Genomic DNA, 21,299 nt, shown 5'->3' on the forward strand with positions numbered 1-21,299 from the left:
ACATGCAAAATACTGTGGATAGGGAAATCCAAAAGATAAAATGTTGGTAACAACAGGTCAGAAAGCATCTGAGAGAAACTGTCAATTCTGGATTGATGACCTTTCTGCTGGACTGGTAAAAGTTGGAGACAAAGGAAGAAACAAAAATGGTGGTTGGTCAGATCAGGGGTAAATGGCTGGTGATGTAGTGATGAGAAATGGTGTTAGACAAAGTGGGGTTAGTGGGGAAACTTAAAGAAATGAAAGATGGGGTCTAAAAATGGTAACGTTACTAATTGTCTAATAGCAAGCCACAATGATTAGAAATTGTTTGACTCCCCTCCAAACAGTCCACAAGGCTGTAAAATTGCTGCCAATTATGTATTTAACTGGGGAAAAGTTGTTCATCGTACCCATAGTTAATGGCACAATAGCTGCCAAGTCAAAGTAGCCAATGGCTTATGTTGCTGTGACTGACCATATGTGTACAATTGATTATACATTGGCTATAGTCTGATTCCTTATGTGTGTATATGAGTATATTATATCACCTACATCCTGGTACTCTCATCCATGACTTTGTTTCACAGGAAGTTGATTGGGAGGCCTTATTTGCTCGAAGAATAAAGCCGCCATTTATACCAAAAATAAGTGGCCGAAATGATGTCCGGAACTTTGATAAAGAATTTACAACCCAAAGACCAGTCTTGTCTCCATTTTCAGACTCCGGGGTACTAACTGCACAAGAACAGGCAATGTTTGAAGGGTTTGATTGCATGACTGACCTATATCAAGATTTATAGGCTTCATGTACTGATGTCATACCTCATGAGAATGCTGAGTGCTTGCTGTTGGGCAAACTGAGAAACTAAAGCTTTAGCTGCTATGAAGTCAGAAACATCTAGTTGCTTCCATTGCTGATTTGAATATGAATATTTAGTTTCCAAGGTAACCAAACCCTGAGCATCTGTTTCATTTTGTGAATGTAATTTACTTTCCAGAATCCCTGTACATCACGGAGAATAGATGGTATCTATTAGGTTGGGAATGAACTACAGAACTGCAATGGGAAAAGGGGCTCTTGTACTAACAGGTCAATTACCAAGATGAATCCTCCACAATTTTGCTGCTTTATCTGTGCAGTAGGTAGTTGCATAATTCTTGCTTCCTGTTTCTCCCCTCCTCTTTCCCACCCTCTCCACCCCCAAACACACTGCCTCATACAACCATCAACATATCTTTGATACCTTGCTTTTCTCTGATCAGGACACTGCAAATCTCTGGTTCTTTCAATTTTACCTTTCACCATATACATGTAGGCAAACCTGAATGTCAGTAGGGTGGATTTAAGTCATCTAACAATGAAACTTGCTGTTTTGTTGAGGTGGGTGGATGTTGATTATGAGCAGTATTTTAATTTGTTCCACTTTTCTCTCCCTGCTTCCCTCGCCTCCCTCAGATTTGGAAAATATCGTGCTCTCTCCTGTCTTATTTCACTCAGTGATGCCTCTGGATATATTCAATTAGCCTTTTAATATGTGATGGCTTTTTTTTTCTCTTTTTTTGAGAGGATGGGCAAGAAACCTGCATCCGAAAACTGCAATGTTGAGTTGACTATCAAAAACGTAGCCATGGCTCCCTGACTTGCCTTTTTTCCTCTTTGTGGGGAATTTATTTCACCTGCCACCACACCTGTAGAATTAGGTCCAGGACATGGCAGGTGATCATTACTTTAGTTTGCCTTCAGAGTATGTTCATGTGTATGTTGTACTTGTGGGAAAAGCAAAGCTTTTTAAACTAATAGCACTTTAAATGTCTATTGAAACACTTTTCTCTGTTGCTATTGATGAATTTGTAGACAGACAGATTATTGAACAGTTTAAAAGTGAGTTACAGAGGGGAAATGTTTAATGGCACGGGTGAACATATGACTGGGGTGATGATCTTTAGCTTCCAACTCATCAGTGTTTCCAAATCTCCTATGCTTCAGAGGTCAGTAACTTGTCAGCAACACGAAAGGAAACCTGAGCAAATTCATTCTTTTGGCTGCTGTTAAATACTCTCATTGGCTGAAATCAAGGAACAGCTGCATTCCTGACCTAGTCATGTAGCCAGAGGAATGGAGGTATAACTAGATTCCAGTATTAAAAGCATATCATTTTGAAATCTAGGTGAACTGCTTTATTTTGAAGAAAAACATCTAGCTATTTTCTTAAGTGCAATGTTGATTTTTTTTTGTGTATGGAAAAACACTATGGAGATTAAGAACCTTTTTATATGGTAAAGAGCAGACATTGTTCCTATTTATTGATGTAACTTGTGGCTTGTGTTTTTATAATTTCAGCAGAAAAAAATAAAGATGATTTAATTAACAGCATTCAAGTTATTCTTGAATCTATTTCAACTCCTTTTGAAATTGATGGGCAGGAAACAAATGGCTGGCCCATTTGAGCCTGCCCAGACAGCACAAATACTAGAAATTCCTCCCTTTTTTTTTAAAACCCACACTCCTTGACAGCCATCGCCTTTGGCATAATCCTGTCTTTGCAGCCATTTTAGGTGCTGCATGTTCCTAATTCCACTCGTCTGATTTTATGCCAAAGCTAGAGGTACCAATGGCTTCTCCTTGTTTGTACCCTTCCAATCTTGAGAATCCATCTGGGCTCTTTCCTCATCATTATCTAAGTACCATCTCTTACAGATGTTATCATCAGAATTACTTTTCCTTTCTTACTGTATTACTATCCTGGACATCTGCCAGTTACTTAAGGCAGTATTTACTAACTTTGTGAATGAAACAGAAAAATCAAATGACATTGAAACAAAATAAATATTTAAATTTGTTTAATCAATATTTTTCCAAGTGATAATGACTTGAGGCAGCAAGACCAGGTTCTAATCCAAAAAAGTCCAATATTTTAAAAAGAAATTGGTCCATTCAGAAACCTAAAAATTATAAAAGTATCAAGTTGTGAAAAATATATACAGTAACATGATACTATGGTACAAGTAATGACTTATAAATTCCCAGTACAGTCCAGCTGTCTTAAATTCAATGTTAATTAAATTCTTGTTCTCAGCCAGATTACTATAATCTGTTTTGCCAGTTATATAGTGATTTGCTCTATTTTTTCAATGTTGATCAAAGTAACTCAATGTAAGATGAAATCCCCCTGCTCTTCTAGAAGAATGAAAGTACATTTGGAGATGAGGGACAAATAAACAAGAGAACAGATAGGAATCGTAAGAAATAAGATTATTTGGAGAAAACATTAGATCAAATTGGCATTATAAGATTATACTTTCAGTTGAATAGAAGAACAAAAACAGTTATATGAAATGTGAGATGAAATCAGCAAATATATTAATTGGTACATTACTTGCATTTCTGTCTGTAGAGGCAATAAGTGATGCTGTTTCTCAGTGGTAATTTGTCCCCAGTTACATTTCAGCTTTCTCTATCTGTCCCCTGGACTATCTTCTGTGCAATTTCACAGGAGGGCTGCTTTCTCGTATGTAAAATTTGTGTTTGCACTAAAATGTTTATATTCACTGGTTCAAAGGAAAAGCAGTCACCATCACCCTGGTATCTGAAATTGGATGATAAATCTGATCAATTGTGCTTGAATTTTTGCCATGCATGTTGTAGGTCCAAAGATGTCGCAGGTAGTTTGGGACTTGGCTGTGCAGGGACTCGAGATGCATGCAATAGTGCTGCAGCAAAATCCTATGCTGTTGGGACAGATGTGACTGGTGTTACCAGGATTGGAACAAATGCTGTAGGACTTGCATAGATTTACTATGTTGAACAGCGCTCAGAGCTAGAAGGTTTTGGATTGCAGTCACAACAGGGATCATTCAGTTATTTGTGCTTTGCACACCATGGTAGCAATAACTGCATGATTGGTTTGCTATGCTTTGTAGAATGTCCTGGATGATCAGCAGTCACAATAGGAATTAATGTTTGCATGTAATACTGGCTACCTAATATAAAATAATCTTTAAATATTTTTCTTTCCCCTTCCTATTTGTAATGGTTGAAGTTTTTCTTTTTAGAAAAAAAAAGAACTTGCATATATATTGCTCTATTCATGACTGGCTACACAAAGTTCATTGAAAGTGTGGTCGCTGTTGCATTGCAAGAAACAAGATGACTGACTTGCATGCAAGATTAAATAGCCATGCGATAATGCTTGGATTATGTTTTTTGGTTCCAGTGTTGTATGCTGGCTAGGACACCAGGGCAATCTCCCCATGCTCTTTCAATTTATTGCCCTTGTTTCTTGCATCCACTTAGGGGAAGGGGCTTTTGATTTTGTATCTCATCTTGCTGTACAGAATTCTTAGTACTGCACTGAAATGTAAGACTTTGTATGCATCCATTTTTCAAGATGTGACCTTTGCTAGTGGCGCCAGCATTTACTGACCACTCTGAACTTCTATAATCTCTCCAAATGAAGATACTACCACAATGCTGTGGGGTAGGGAGTTCCAGGACTTGGACTGAGCCACAATGAAGGAATATTTCACAATCATAATGGCATTTGACTTGGAAGAAAATTGGATGCTGTTGCACTGTATCTGCTACCCCTACCAAATGCAGCATAGCTGATGCAAGTTCTGATTTCTGACATGTGCAGAATTTGAATACTGAAGCTGTCCAGAAGACTTTGGTACATCTAGATAAATATGCAGGAATTTTGTAAACATAATCTGGGTAATAAGCATCTTTGAAATATTTTATGAAAAGCTTTGTGCTAAAACTGAATGTTCATTAAATTGTAAATGTTTATAAATATTAGTATAGCAGTCCTTGCTGAAAGAAAAATCATGATTTGATGCAGGTACAATCAATTCCAGATGTGGACTGCAAAATTATCCATTAGATAATTGATGATAAAACATTGTTTTAATATATCCATTAGTACTCTTGAAGTATCAAAAATATTATTGTATTGGTGTTTTGTTAAAGTGAGAATCAGCACACTTTAATCTTTTGCGGAGTCTATTAGCATTAATACATTATCTCAAACAGTGGTAAGCACCCAGAGTCAGAATTCTAATTTAAATCATTTTACCTCTCCTCTCTATCATTAAAACTGAAAAGCTGTTAAGGAGAAGTAATGAGTGATCTTTAACCATGGAAAACTACCTTATTTACCTCCCCCTCCAGTTATAGAGGGAACATGTTTGGACTTGAGGCATAACTAAAGATCAGACTTGGGATGGAATGGAAAGAGGAGGCAATCTAGATACCATTTCCATAATGTTTGGAGCAATTTGTCATTTTTATCTTGCCTCCCTTTTGCCCTCCATCTCCCATTTGCCTCTGGCTGGCAAGGGGGGAATCTCTCTCACCCTCTTAGCCAAGCACTTGAAGAAAATGTGAACATTATTTATCAATAACAGACTCAATCTCAGTAAGGCAGAAAACCAAAAGAAGCAGAGTAGAGATCACACATCTACAGTGACCCACTCTCTAAACAAGCTCATCATTCTCTCGAAAATAAATCCTTTCCCATGCAACTGTCTTACACACACAGAAAAACATCCACAAATTTCCAAGAATGCCCTGGTCAAATGGATTTTCCTCTGAGCTGCAATGTTTGAGGTAGGAGATGCGATGGCGGGACATGAACTCCCACGTTGTGGTATTGCTAGACACCAGATACAAGTGTGATACCAATAACAGCATAACCACCACAGTACAAATGCTGATGATGATAAATGCCAGCAGCAGGAACATATTTACACGGAGCCAGTCTTTCCATTCGGGTTCAGTACAAAATCCAGACCTGCAAGTAACAGCAATAATATTTTGGAATATTATAGATGTCAGGGATAGTTCAGTAGTTAGCTTTCTGATCAGAGGCAAGAGTGCAACTATTCTGCAATAAAGCCCATACATGCAGTATAATTTCACACTGATTCTTACCAGGCAATGTGGAAAGCCCACAACAGGACGGTCAATTGCACCATCAGGTAGAGCATAAAGAAGCGATGATTTCTCTCCCCCACACAGTTCTCGATCCATGGGCAGTGGTGGTCATATCGCCGCACACAGTGTTGACAGGACTGGCAATGTTTAGACCGCATGGGCTGCTGCTGGAACACAGGAAACTCATTAGAATTTATCTTCTAATCATATGCAGTGCAGTAATTAGTCATGGTTAACCTAAAGTGGAATTCTGATTATTCAGTCTTCTGCCTGTTTTTGGTAAATGCAGAATCAAGAAATTAAATTCCACAATACCAATCTAGAGTTAGCCAAATTTACAAAATTTAAAACAAAATTCTAAAAATATCAGCTAAAGAAAATGTAATTGATTCACAGCAAGTCAATTAGTACCCAAATAAAAACACAGATTGATAATACTTCAGTTTAACAGGCTCCTACTTCAACATAACTTTATATTAAACTGCAATTTCCTGTAACTCACTTTAGCCACTGGAGTTTCCAAGTGGATAGAATAAAGAAAAATTGATCACATTTCATGAGCCCAACAATTAATAATTATATTAAATCCTACTAATACAACTTAGTGCCAGGCAATACGGAGCATCCCTTACTGTTAGGGCGCAGTCTTTCTGATGTTAAAGTGAGGCGCTGGATGATCTAAAAGATGGATGTAAAAGATCATGGCACTATTCTGAAGAATAGCAGAGGAGTTCTGTTTGGTATCCTCCCAAACAACCTTTGCTCAACAAGATCACTGAAACCAGATTATCTGATCACTTCTGCCAACACCCCCCCACCCCACCCCCCCCCCCAAATTTATTTGCATTTTAGTATGTGGGTACCAATGACATGGCCAGCACCTTATTGCCTATCCCTAATTTTAATAGCATGTCATGGTCTGTGAAGTATTTTTGGATTTCTTGAGATATTTACTTTGGGATGATGAATTTTCAATTTGTTAATAATTTAAATCTGTACTTCTAAAATAGAAATTCCCACCTGGACCATGCAGTAGCCACAGCGCCTCAGTCTCTGGGCTTTCTGTATCACAGGCACCATCTGTTCCTTATCATCCCAAACACAATGGTTCGATTGCGACACCTGGGTTTGCAAGGAACCAGCAAAAACCTCAGGAACTGAAAAACTCAATCTTCAAAATAAAATACAGAGCACTGTTTACTTGAAGAAAGTGTTCCTTTTAATCAAGAGGGTGAATATTAGTGAACTCTATCATATGAAGTGTAGATACATTTAAGGAAAAGCAAATAAGTACACGAGGGTGAAAGGAACAGAAGATTATCTTGACAGGATTAGATGAAAAGAGTGGGAGGAATCTCATGTAAAGCAAAAACATTAATGTGGAAGAATAGCACCAATGGCCAGTTTCTCTTCTAGAAGTTTTGTATGCAGGTAACACCCATGTTATTGGGGATCTTGTATTCCTAGGAAACGGTCTGTATCATGACTTTCTGTAAACCAAAGCCACATTATGTGCATTCCTCGAGAAACACAAGTTGAAAAAAATAAATGTTGTGTTTATTTATTTACTTTTTCTTCCCCCCCATAAATTCAGTGAGAGCAAATTTTATTTCATATCTCAAGTTTTTCAGTAGTGGTCTGTGAACTTTGTAATGGTGAATTTCTGTTACCCGAACAGCTGTAACGTGGGGTAACGTGTAATTTTAGGTATGGAGCAATATTGTTTCTAAAGGATACTACTTACATTGGCTGCTCCTATGGAGAAATAATGCAGCCTGAGCACTTGCTGCAGTTTGTGCCAGACAGAGATTGATTTACCTTCAATTCATCATCAAATGTGACATATCCTGGATCCATCAGGGAGGTGATGAAGTACAGTAACATTGAACAGAGAACGAGCAGGAGGAAGGCAATTGGCTGTAGGAACTCACCATGCTCCTCACTCTGCCTCAGATCTGTAATTAACAATAAGAATGAATTGCATTTATCAAGCATCTTTCACAAATAAAAGATGTCCGAAAATGATTCACAGGCAAGTAAGTAGCTTAGAAGAGTGGTCATATTTTCTCCTTCCTAAACAGTCTCTTGGGATCTAGAATGACATCCTTCCACTCGGGTTCTGTGGGTTTTGATGGTGAAGGAGGCCAATGCAGGACCCACAGATTCAGCCATAAGAGGGGCAAAAGCTTTTTGAAACAGTTACAAATAAGTGGGTAGTCCGGGAAATGGTCCATTCCTTCCATTATTTATACTGGGTTTCTGCATGCTCCAAATGGATTCTCAATGCCATTGCAAACGCTCCTTCTCTAAGTGGTCTTGGGCCAGAGTTTCCCACCAGTTGGAGGGAAGTTACACCTTTTCAGAGAGACCTTGAGAACATCTTTGAATCTTTTTTTCTCTGAGCGTCTATTTCAGGTTTCTGGTGTCAGGCAAGCAATAATGGAGTCAGCTAAGTGTAATTAGATCCTTAACCTGATTGTTGACCTGGGAGAGGACACTGATGTTGGTCCATATCCTGTTGGTGGATTTAGAGGGTTTTATGAAGACAGCTGTCAGTGTTTTGATAAGCCAGCCATAAGTTGTCCAAGTCTCAGAAGTACACAGGAGGGGAGGGATCAATGTTTATACGTAGACTATGAGCTACATGCTGAGGTCTTTATCTCAAATGTTCCCTCCTCAGATGGCTAAAGGCTATGTTGGCAGACTGAAGGTAATGGTAGACTTCATCATTTTTATCTGAGATCATTGCTGAACAAAATTTACATTAATAACTTAGACTCTGCAATCAAAAACAGTTTCTAAACTCGCAGATGATACCATTTGAGGGAATAAGCTGCAAAGCAAATGAAGTTCAACATAGGTAGATGCAAGGTAGGAGGAAAGGGAGGTTAGTAAGACTCTACCTAAATAGTAATTTTATGAAACTTACAATTATTAGGATACCTATCACTGCTATATGTTGGCCCCAGCCATCAGTAGCAAGTGTCACACAGCTCTCTCCCGTGGGAAAGGATAAATAGACTGGTGTCTTTTGAGAAAAGAAGGCTGAGGGTTGATCTAATGGTGGTCTTTAAAATTATGAAAGGATTTGATAGAATACATACAGACAGAATATTTCCACATGTTGAGTATATAAGTATATAATTAGTCACCAATAGATAGTCACAAGAAATTCAACTGGGTAAAGAAGTTGCTTCTAATTCTAAATTAACTAGAAGCTTAATTTAAAAGGCAATTATTTTGAACTTGGATTACTCGTTAAGTAAAAGGACTTTTTTTTAAGTTAAAGGTATTACAAGAAAGTTCATCTTTGTGTTGTGGGAATTCATAGGGACTCCAAGCAGTCTGGACAATCACATCTGCAGGGAGTGTCATTGCAGGTTTTGGAGCTTGAAGCCCAATCTACAAGAGGGAAAAGCAGAGCAGTGATAGGTGGATAAAAGAGGGGAAATGGGAGCAAACTGGAGGAACAGCACCTCATTTTTCGTCTTGGAACCTTGCAGCCTAACAGCGTGAACATTGAATTCTCCCACTTTAAGTAATCCCCCACCCCCCCAACACACCCACCCCCAACCATGCCTCTTCTTCCCGTTTCTAGCCTTTTTCTCTTTATTCCACCCCCCTTTTTTCCTCCTTACCTTTGACCCATCCCCCTGTGGATCTGCTCTCCCCTCCTCCCCCACACCTGCCCATCACTATCTCTTACCTGCATCTATCTATCACCACCTGGTGCCCATCCCACCTCCCCTCTTTGGTCCACCTATCACTGCTCTGCTTTTCTCTCCTATATTTTGGGCTTCCCCTTTTCCTGTCTTCAGTCCTGAAGAAGGATCCTGACCCAAAAAAGTTGACCGCCTGCTTTTCTCCACGGATGCTGCCTGGCCTGTTGCGTTCTTCCAGCATCATAGTGTTTTAGTCTAGGGTCCTTCCGCTCTTGGACATGGAGGGGCTGAGTCTGGTGGGGGAAGCCCCTCAATGAAAGGGTGTATTGTCCCAGGTGGCCACACGAGTGGCAATGGTGCCATGGTTCTTAACAACAGTGCCATGGTTAACACCACTGAATGCATTGGCCAAATGACACTAGGAATGTAAGGAATTTTGCACTGCTTTTCTTTTCGTATATATCTATTATATTATGAATAAAGTTTATTTTTGAAAATAAAAATCTAATTGTGAATGAATTATATATGTTAAAGGTGCTGTTGAAATGCACTTAATACTTGGAATTAATTTTGTTAATATGTTGTTGCAATACTTCACATGATCCACCATTAATAACAAAGGTATGATCACTATCTTAAAGAAATATATTTACTCTATACTTAAGTATCTATACTTAACTATTTAATTGTTTATTGTACTTTCTATTTGATTAATTCGTTCATCAATCGCAGCGTTCAGTGCACCCAGCAGTTTTACACTAAGATGCCCGGTTGTCTCTGCCCCCCCCCCCCCCCGCCGCACTGTGATGATGAGCTCACCCGTTCTATACAGGAAGAGAACCAACGTCACCGCCCACGTCAGCGCCGCGTGAAGGGCCCGCACCAGGAAGCCGGCGGAGAGAACCTTCCGGAACATTCCAGAGTAAACGTTGGGTCGTCCCTCACCAACCCTGTGTTTCGGCTACCGCATCGTCTGGGCGGCGGGGTCACCTCCTCTCTCTGCATTAACGGGGAGACGGGAAGGAGATCAAGAGGAAAGAATAAACCAGAACCGGAGCAGCGAACAACCGTGGCGAGGGGAGGACGCGCTCCTTTGACAGTCTCCAAGGGAGACAGTAAGACGACTTCCTATTGGTGAGGATGCCCAGTTTGGTTCGAAGCAAAACCAGTACTGGATTACCGCTGCTCCGGATCACTGGATCTTGAATATTATAAACAACGTCGAGAATGATTAGAAAGGGTTTCAAAGCTAGTTGCTTAAATGAATTATAAAGAGAAAATGGTGCAAAAAAAGTTTGATAGAGATGACAATACCAGAACAAGAAATAGAAAAAAAAGTTTAGACAGAACCAGACCAAGAGGGTCTAAGACGTGTTTACATACAGATGCTCCAAACCTCAGACATGTATTGAACAAGATTGGGAGCTACAGGTGCAATTGGCCACGGGTGGTTGTGATGTTATTGGCAATGGCCACTTAGCTTTAAAAAAAAGGTCAAGAATGGGTTAAAAATATGTGCAGGTACATATTTGACACAGTGTTTGGGAGACAGGGATAGAGGCTGAATTGGTTAAGAATATTTGCAGGGCTGAAGAAAGTGGATATCCTGGAATGATCAAGGACAGAATCTCGCTGGAGGCAAGAAATACAAATGTGATTGTATTCCTGGGATTATTCTGCATTGTGGCAAGTAATTGGATGGATATAGGGGTGTGTAAAAGCAGTGAAGTAGTGATAATGATTCAGCTATCCCAACAAAGATTACTATAACATAAGAAGAAAGGTGGGGCAGGAGTTTTTGAAGTGTGTTTCAGAAAAGTTTCTTGATCAAAGGAGACACACGATGCTGGAATCTGGAGCAACAAACTGCTGGAAGAACTCAAAACTCTTAATTTCCCTTTTTGAGCTTATTCTAAGGAAATCAGATCTGTATCCCAATATCATGCTTCACCTTCATTCCCGGCTCCCGGGCAAGCTGACATTACAACCTTTTCCTTTTGATCAGCTATTGTTTCCAACTCACTTTTGAAACTGCCATTATTTCTAACCACTTCAAAAAATACTATAGTGTTTTCTCTTACGCCCACCATTCCCTTGTCAGCCCCCATCTCCAACCTTCCTTTCTTATTCAAAGTTTTGAATATTAAAATTTGTTAAATTTAAGGCCATCTTTTCTGTAATTTCTAATTTCAATCTCACCAATCAGGTGTGGTGCCTCAGTTTCTCCTATAGTACTAAAAAGGTTCCTGTGCATGTGACTGTAGTGAATTTCTTCTCGTCTGAAACCACACTATCTCATCCAGGGTACATCTGCCACCATCCAGCTCTGTGAGCTTGGTCCTAATCATAGCCGAGGATCACCAGTGATGGAATCTCCTTCCTGTATCCCACCTCCCCTGTTAGCACCCCATGTTGACATCATCCAAAGTCATTCAACCTGTTTCCACATGTACCTTGATGACAGGGGGTCAAACTTTCCCCCTGTGTCTATTACTATATTGCTAGTTATGAATTGACTGTCATTTCTTCCAATTAAATATATTAGGCAGAAGCAAAAAACAAAATGCTGAAGGAACTCATAGGATCAGGCATTTTTGACCATTGGCCACCAATTCCATTCCTGCCCGCTGCAATAGGCTGACTATTATGGTTCACAACCCAAGAGAGGTAGTTGACTAAGAATTGAGTTTTGACCCCATATCCTCTCCACCCAAAAGGATCTATACTGGATCATCATCCTTTCAGTTTCCTCCTCCATCTTTGGGACTGTGTCAGAATCTCAGGTAATTAGTTTGATGGATCTGCAGAGAATATAGTAAGTTGTATCTGAATAATGCAGTATGAAATTTTATTAATAGTTGTGAGAACTTTACATATTGTTCTATTGCTGTATTATAAATGCATATTCATGTTACAGTCTTCTAATAAAGAATTTAAATATTTGGTCATAGTTTTGTTTATCATCTAAGTGCCTTTTTTGTCACAAGATGCAAATTGTTATTAAACGTCAAAATACATAGCAAATTAAATGTTATTTCATCATCCATCCAAAAACAAAGTCACTTCAGCTCAAATATCTAATAATGGAAGATGCCCTCCTGGTAAAACTTGCAGTGTTTGTGACAAAAGGTGGCATTTCAAACATTGGTGAGCAAAGACAGTCGTGTTCAGGAAATGTCATTTAAAAACCTTCAGTACAGAAGGGTTTGGCCCATTACACCTGTGTGATATTTTTTCCCCCAACGCACACTAACCCATTTAGTCCAACTTCCTCTGTTCTTTGCTACAGCCTTTCCAAGTATTTATACAATTCCCTTTTGAATCTGCCTCCAATTCCATTTCAGACAATTTCACAAAGAGCTGGACTTCAATGCATTACTGAGGAACTGTTGAAATACTGGATGAGCTGTCTCTTCAACAGAGGCCCCATCTGCCCTGTCACGTAAATGTAAAAGAGTCCAGGGCATTATTTTGAATAGGAGGAAAAAAGATATTCCCACTGTCCTAGCTAATATTTATCCCTCAAAACCAAAAATGAATTGTCAAGTCATTACATTGTTTTTTGGGAGAGAGCTTGCTGCTTGGAAATTGGTTGCCACAATTTTCTCAAAAATACATTGAAAGGAGTTCTTTGGCTATAAACCACTTTGGTTCACCAGAGGCTATCGAAGATGCTATCACTGCAAATCCTTATTTCATATTTAAAAAAATAAAAGCAGACGTTCCTACCACCATTTTGGTCCTTTAACCAATTTCCTTCAGTCTTTGCCTTAAAATATAACACCTCACACAACCTTTGTACATCCCAATAGAGTTAATTACAGTCCCTAATGTTCTTTTGGATTATAGTCACTGCTAGGCATGAAATGTAACAACTAATATGCATACAGCCAATTCCCACAAAGAGCAATATGACAGTGACAGCATTTTTTTTCAATATCGCTGGTTGAGGGATAAATATTGGCCAGGGCACTGCACAGAATTCCTCAGTTCTTTGGATATCTGAGAGGCAAGGTTTAATGTCTCGCTGAAAGAAAGTGCCTCCAACCATGCTACGGTTCTTCTTTACAGGGCTAAGAATGTGGGCCTGGATCATGGTGTTGGGACTCAAGTTTTGCACTTGAATCTGTGACCTCCTGATAGGGAGTGCAACTTATTGAGTCATGGTTGACCCTTATTGCAACAAATAACCAAAATGAAAATGTAGTTTGATGCTGGAGCTATTGAGCTTGTTACAAAAACGGAGACCCTTTAGAACAATGGAATCTGGAAAATTTGTTTTGGAACAGTTCATGCATGAGCAGGAATGTGTTGGGTGCTTTGAATTCCACCCCTGCAATCCCTTCTTCCCACTTCCAGATCATAAACGTAGGAGGGGATGGTGATTGAGGATTTCAGGCTATTACCAAGCGCATGACATCTCAGATGCAGCATCACTGTTTCGCCGGGTTCTTGTTGGGGACCATCCCATTTCTGAACGTGTGTCATCTGTGTTTGTTGACCTTGGCCAGCGGTTGTAGCGCTTGGTGGATTGTTTATTATTCCAAATCCGAGGTTTTGTGTTCATCTGAATTACAACATTATGTTTAGAAAAAATAATTGCATTATTAATAGTTAAGTGACTTAAAAACAATTTTGGAAAGAAATGACATATGGTATCTATATTTGTCCCATACACACCTATGGAACATGGAAATTCTATTGTGCATGTCATACATACATGACACACATATGCATTGGAGTTGCATTTTTAAGTAGAAGCAAAAGTAGGCATTATGACGGTCTTGAACGTGCTTCACCATTTAGTAAGATCGTCCTGATCCTCTGCCTCAATTCTACATTCCTGCCTAATCCCCACATCCAGCGATAAGCATCCAGTGACTCAGCATTCATAGTCCTTCAAGTGCAGAGTTCCAAATATTTGCAATCCTCTCAGTAATTTCTCCTGACCCACGTTCCAAGATTATGTTCCGTTTCTACTCTTCGCCCACAGACTCTCTATTTAACCCAAACTCCACTGAAATATTACATTTCAATGAAATCATTACATTCTTCTAAATTCCAGTGATTGCAGATCCATTCTGCTCAATCTGTCTTCAAACAAAGTGTTACACATTGAATAGATAATTAATATACCATGTCACATATAAGTAATGCATGCTTGAATGTGTACAATGTGATATGTGCATCATACATAACTAAAATCTAAAAGTTAGGTATTCTGATGCAGTTCAGACATGCTGGGAAGGTATGTGGATTACATTTCTAGCTGGCAGATTTTATCACGTTAACCCCTACCTAAGAGTGACACACAATGTACTGTAGTAGGAATGTGGGACAAGTGAATTATGCTAAATGGAGTTTCTACCTTTGTTTACAGAAATATATGGAGCTCATGATATAAACTTCTATTACAATATTCCATTAAATGTAATATTAGAAAAATCCAGTGCATGCAGCTAACTGTAGATCTGTATAATCAGGAGGTATGGAGAAGGGGATGGTATATTGTGCTTCAGCTGAATAGAGCATTCATACAGGATTGTAAACCTAATATACAGTATATTGTGCAGATAACTTCTGAAACTTAGTTTTATCCATAGGCTACAGGGATCAATAGGCTGTCATGCTTTCTAATCCTTTCTGTTCCCTTGCCTCTTCCCAAGCTCCTCCTGCCCCAGAAGCCTTTGAGACTTCTGTATTCCTTCAACTCCAGCCTCTTTCTCTTGTCTGTGCATTTGGCTACATACATTGTAAGCTATGAAACTTGTTCCCTAAATCTCTCTGCCTTACAGATACTCCATAAAACCTAGCTCTGACCTGGCTACGGTCACCTGTCTACCTATATCCTTAGATAGTTTTGTGTAAAATTTCAGTTAATGTGACTGCTGAAGGAGACAGATAAATACAGGTTGTAGGTCACCTCCATGATCTGCACTGTCAGATTGTGGGAATGGTACGTGGTGGGGAGGGTAGGCTAAGAAATATTTTTAAATTTGTACCTCAACCCAGGCATCATAACTTTCTCTAACCTGTACGAACACTGCTGTGTTCATTTGAAGTGTCTCCATTCGTTCATTCATTCTTGCCAGCCAGTCCCCATGGTCCATGATCAGCAGTTTCAGGTCATCATTGGATTCCTGGATAAAATCAAACCCAATCTCGCTGCTGGGTGACACAGCCTGAATGGCAGGAACGCACAGAACAACAGTTTCTAATATAGTGAAACAAAGGCAGGAAAGCAGTTTGCCTCCCAAATGTACCCGACACTCAGTGGCTGGAGTATCACAACCACATGGTTCGAACTACATCACCTTCTTTGCAACTCAGCATAATCATCACCAACCCCTGATATAATGGACTGTCTGCATTATTTTTCTGCATGGTAATATGAATGCAGATTCAACAATATCATTCAGAAAAGAGTTGGATCAACACTAGAAAAGTAAAATTATCCTTGGCCATGTAGAAAGAGCAGAGGGGTGGGGGCTATCTGGATGGCTCTTCCATACAGTTGGCATGGACAAAGTGAGCTGAATAGGCTCCTTCTCTCCAATAACATTCCATGACTCTCTAATCCAATTACTTTCGATATGACGCATGCCTTGTTCTTGCTAGCCTCCCACTTGAAAGCATGCAGAGAGAAAGGATATACAACACCAGATAATGTTTTCTTTACTGAAGGTGGGTCAGGGATTAATATTGGTCAGGATTCCAATGACAACTCCACAGTTCTTCTGCAAACGAGCACTGTGGATCCTTTGCATCCACCTGAAGAGGCACCTCAGCTCAATGTCTTACTGAAAATGGGAACCTTAGGAGGACCTCAGTTTAATATCATTTTGAAGAATGGGGATTGATCTGGACTGCACTGGTGTGTTCAAGGCCCTGGAGAGGGGCTTGAACCCTAGGCATTCTGACTCAGGTAAGTATATAACTGACACTAAATTGACCGCAACTTCAGTGATTCCTACCCAAATGGAGAAGAAGAGTACCGGCAATGTGTTCCCTAACTATATCAATACCCTCTTCCAATAGAATAAGGAAGCAAATTCATGTTTTTGGAGTGGTGTGATGGATATTGACCATAGGATTGTAGCAAACTGTGGTAAGTAATTAAAAAGAAAATAAAGTACATGTTACCTCAGCAATGGAAAGTCGCAAGTGCTCTAACTTGTCGATTTGGATCCTTAGGCGATCCTCCAGATCTTTCATCAGAGCCAAGTTTTCATCAGTCTTCAGATTTTCTCTCTGTGACATCACGATGACCTGCAGTGGGCTGTAAACTAAGTAACTGAATTTTGTTCAGAAGTTCATGTCACAGGTGTTGGATTAGCTACAATTAGTTCAGTAAATTTTTGATTTAAAGGCCACTCCATTTTCCATATTTATCACTTCTGCTCTCAACATCTTTCCTCCTGCCTAGAACAAAGATAGGGTTCCCCTTCTCCTCACCTATGCCCCACCTCAATGTTTAATGGATCATCCTCTATAATTTCAACCACCTTCAACAGATCTTCCTTCCTGTTTAAGCATTCCAAAGGAGCCTGTCCCTCCACGATGCTCTGACTCATCTCCACCAACACCTGATGCCCCTGTCTTTTTACCTCTTCCCTCCCACCATTCAGGGATCCAAACATTCCTTCCAGGTAAAGTAACAGTTCAGTAATACTTCTTCCAGTTTAGTGTATTGCATTTGGTATTCACAATGCAGCCTCCTCTACTGAAAGCCATGGATTAGTGAGGTCATATATTATGGAAGCATGCTCTTTGGCTCACCAGTTCCACACCCATCTACACTAATCCTACATTAATCCCATTTCATTCTCCCCACATTCCCATCAACCCCTTCTAGATTCTACCATTCACCTACACTGGGGGCAATTTACAGTGGAAAATGAATCTTCCAATTTGCACATCTTTTAGGATCCGGGATCAGGTCACTAGGTCCTCGAGGAGAGAAAGAGAGGTTTTAAATCCTGGAGGATGGACTAGGCTCACAGGTGGAAGCCGGAATGGATTTTCTGCTTACAGTTACTTGAACCTCAGGTACATAAACAAATTTTAAAAAGCTAAATACAATAGTTGCTAGAAATACGAGATAAAAACAGATAATGCTGTAAACTCTCAGCAGGTCAAGCAACTAGTGGAGAGAGAGTCAGAGTTGATGTTTGAGGTGAATGGCCTTTCATCTACAAATCCTGCCTGACTTGCTAAGTATGTCCAGCATTTATTGTTTCCTTCACCCGAACAAATAAAACTCAAATTAAAAACTTTTACCATCTGTTTTCCAGGCAGAAAACTTCAACAACAGGTTACCCTGACACACTCACCTGCTGGGGAAAGGGGAGGGTATTATTTCTTCCAATAGAGCCGGCTACTGGAGATGGTCCTGGGTTTATATGTTCTCCTGTCTCCAAATTGTTCACTGGAATTACTTATTACAAGTTGAGTCTCCTTGGGGAATGTGAAGAATTCAACCTTAGTTGGTGTTAGAGAAGAGCCGGTTTGGATTACTTGAACCGGATTGAAATGTTTCAACAGCTGATCGGGATACAATTCACAATCGACGCTTAAAAAATGGTTAGATTGTTGTCATTATAAACACTAACAACGCTGTGGCGAGGAACACACATGGAAGGTGGAACACTAAATAGAATGGGTTTATATCACCACGTGGATTGGTTGAAGCGATTTAAATGCTAGTTAGATGAAAACATGAGCGAGGGGAGGTCTAGCTTGATAATATGAAATGAAATAGGGTGACCGGAAGTTGGTGAGGAATGCAAGCACCTGCCCAGATTAGTTGGGTTTAATGGCCTGCTTCACTGGTGTAAATTAAGTGTAATTTTTCTAGTTGAAAAACACTGTGATGCTGGAGGGACTCAGCAGGCCAGGCAGCATCCGTGGAGAAAAGCAGGCGGTCAACGTTTCGTGTCAGGACCAAACATCTACGCGACATCAGGCATCTTGACATCTCCGCTCCCCTCACCCACTCCAACCTCACCCCTTCTGAACGCTCTGCTCTCCACTCCCTCCACACCCACCCTGACATTGTCATCAAACCTGCCGACAAAGGTGGTGCTGAGGTAGTCTGCTGTTCTGACCTCTACTTTGCAAATGCCAGATGCCAACTCTTGGACACTTCCTTGAAACGTTGACCACCTGCTTTTCTCCACTTAATAATCTAAATCTACAGATTTTTTCCAGTTCATACAACAAGAACCAACAAGTTAAAATTCAATGTGGTTTTCAAAACTACTAAAATCAAATTTTGTTTGTTTGCCTTTTGACATTTGACTGACATGTGGGCAGCAGTACCTTTATGTGGCAAGCAGTGGGAGGAGTGGAATGGTCTAATTGGAGAATGTACAGTAAAATTATTCACTATGTACAATAAAGTCACCTTTTCCCTTTCATTTCAAATTTCAACATTCCCCACCATATATTAAATACTATTCCTGGTAGGTAGCAGTAATTAGAATAATTCCATGAACATTGGCTATGTACAAGTACATACTCAAACAAGAGATCCCTCTCAAGAACCCAGCAGCACAATCAGTTGATAAATGTGAGGGGGAACTAACAGTTCTAAGATAGCAGCTCCAGGCCTGTGTGAGTGGGACATTTATGAAAAGGTGGTTTGGGCCTCCCTACCTCACCCACCTTCAACTTTTTCGTTTCTTGGTCCAATCAGACCAAGGGGTGTTGGGATTTACGCATTGCTTTATATTGGTTTTGATCCGGGATCAGTAACTGGCCAGTAATCCCTCGATGAAATCGGTGAACCTTGACCTTTAAAAGTAACACATATTTCTGAATACAGGAAATTGGAGCTCCTTGTTGATTTTACTACACCGATGACTCCCTACTACTGCAATAGAGTGCAGTAATCCTGGATATAGTTTACATATTTAAGAACGAATTAGAAACTCGAAGAGAAACAGGAAGAAGTGTGTGAATGGGAATTAAAAGTCAGAATCTTTATCCTTTTCTATGTGCCAAGGAAACAAGGTGCACACCTTCTAGACAAGAAAAATCAAGTGTGTTTATCCTTGGTTTTATCTAACAGAATTACAGAACTCCCATGGTTGTTTCTCATGATCCCTGGAATCCCTTCAGATACCCAATCACTTTTCAGATTTGGAATGGGTGTCACAGCCTGATGGGAGGCACTGGAACTTCCTAGTATCTGATCCCCGCCTCTTGTTAAAATTTGAAACTCCATGTATATATGAAAATAATGAAGAAAAAAAGTGAAGTATTTGCCTGCTGGAGGAGCTGTACAGATAGCAGTACCAGTGATTAGTCCTTTCTTTATAGTGAATTAGATGATTGGTTTGGTGGGGTGAGGTGGTCCACTTCTGGTGATTGTGAGGTGGGAAGCATAGTTCTGTTTCAACTACCCTGCCTCAGCTTTGCTATCTATGCTGGAAAATGTCCCTATGTAAATGTTTGTCACATTTTTTGTTCAGACGTACTTCCAGCTATAATGGTCAGATTTTTTTTTGCCCATTTAATGATGAAGTATGGCTTGCCTTTGTACTTATTGCAAATATTTTAAGCAGCACAAATATTTTGAAGAATTACTCCAAGGGGAGGGCAGCCCTTCAGTTGGAGAGTTACACTGCAGTTCTAGCTGAGTTTGAAGTTCAAAAAAAGGATTAAAAGGGAAATAACTACAGAGCTGTAATTATATAATGCCTTCCACACTCTCATCAAGTCATAACAGCTAATGAAATATTTTTGAAGTATAGATACAACAAATGTAGGAAATGAAACAGCCACAACCTACCACAAACAGCAATTTGATGACTAAATAATCTCTTTTTAGTCATGGCGAGTGAATCTTACTAACTGAGCCACAGCAATTACCCCTTTCTTAAACAAAGTAGAACATAACTATGGTATCTGCTTCAAATGTGGAAGTCATTTGTGATGTTAAGGGCTGATGCAGGAAAGCTGTTTGTTTTGATGAGAGCTGAATATGAGCATTGAGGGATTCAAAAACATCTTGCACCAGTCACCTGCATGATCGCAGGAGCTGCACGATCGCAGGAGCTGCACATCTCACTAAGTAAAAACGGGCTTGCACTGACTCCATGGCTCATGGACACAGGCTTTCTGCTTCTAGTACACCTGATATCTACATATAGTTAGACTCAGAATTGGAATTCCTTCACAATTTGTACTCAAGACATCCATTGCTCTACAACTCTTTGTACTCAGACATCCATTGCTCTACGGTAGCGTAGCGGTTAGCGCGACGCTATTACAGCGCCAGTGATCGGGGTTCGATTCCCGTCGCTGTCTGTAAGGAGTTTGTATGTTCTCCTGTGTCTGCGTGGGTTTCCTCCGGGTGCTCCGGTTTCCTCCCACATTCGAAAGACGTACGGGTAGGTTAGTTTGGGGGTTTAAAATGGGCGGCACAGACTCGTTGGGCCAAAAGGGCCTGTTACCACGCTGTAAATAAAAATTAAAATTTACTTGTGCAAAAAATTAACACATCCCATCAAGTACTATGACTTTAGAACAAAACATTCTTCTGTAGTTATGCACTTCATTACACCTGAAATGTCTTGGTTTGAACACTGTTTACAGCTTCTTGATGAAGTGGCCCTGTCTACTACTCATTGAGATTGGTATTCGACCTGTTTCGGTTGATCTCAACTAGGATAATGTATTGGTCTCATTGCAGGGATGGGAGAAAAGAGGAAGAG

General features: G+C 39.9%; 2 protein-coding genes across 2 annotated transcripts in view; one reads left to right on the forward strand and one right to left on the reverse strand.

Moving 5' to 3' along the window:
* Positions 1-2,307, forward strand: part of LOC127582294 (serine/threonine-protein kinase N2-like) — a 34,234-nt gene extending 31,927 nt beyond the window's left edge. Inside the window, exon 22 of the mRNA XM_052037472.1 lies at positions 570-2,307. Coding sequence (XP_051893432.1) covers positions 570-782 — 213 coding nt within the window. The 3' untranslated portion in view covers positions 783-2,307. The remainder of the gene's footprint in view (positions 1-569) is intronic.
* Positions 2,308-2,807: 500 nt separating this feature from the next.
* On the reverse strand, positions 2,808-12,197 carry zdhhc12a (zinc finger DHHC-type palmitoyltransferase 12a). The gene is made up of 5 exons (XM_052037021.1): positions 10,399-12,197; positions 7,736-7,872; positions 6,938-7,039; positions 5,915-6,081; positions 2,808-5,774 (listed from the first exon to the last, which is right to left on the reverse strand). The coding sequence occupies exons 1-5, from the start codon at positions 10,493-10,495 to the stop codon at positions 5,459-5,461; spliced, it is 819 nt and encodes a 272-aa protein (XP_051892981.1). The 5' UTR covers positions 10,496-12,197; the 3' UTR covers positions 2,808-5,458.
* Positions 12,198-21,299: the final 9,102 nt, after the last annotated feature.

Source organism: Pristis pectinata, chromosome 23 (assembly GCF_009764475.1).
Source record: "Pristis pectinata isolate sPriPec2 chromosome 23, sPriPec2.1.pri, whole genome shotgun sequence".
In the NCBI taxonomy this organism is placed as follows: Eukaryota; Metazoa; Chordata; class Chondrichthyes; order Rhinopristiformes; family Pristidae; genus Pristis; species Pristis pectinata.

What these genes read in the sequence shown, in the direction of transcription:
- zdhhc12a (XM_052037021.1), bottom strand. Translation starts at nt 10,495, where the DNA reads ATGTTCCGGAAGGTTCTCTCCGCCGGCTTCCTGGTGCGGGCCCTTCAC. An exon ending in GTGGCTACTGCATGGTCCAG is followed by an intron (nt 6,082 to 6,937) that starts GTGGGAATTTCT and finishes GTGTTCCAGCAG; the next exon opens with CAGCCCATGCGGTCTAAACA. An exon ending in TGGGCTTTCCACATTGCCTG is followed by an intron (nt 5,775 to 5,914) that starts GTAAGAATCAGT and finishes TGTTACTTGCAG; the next exon opens with GTCTGGATTTTGTACTGAAC.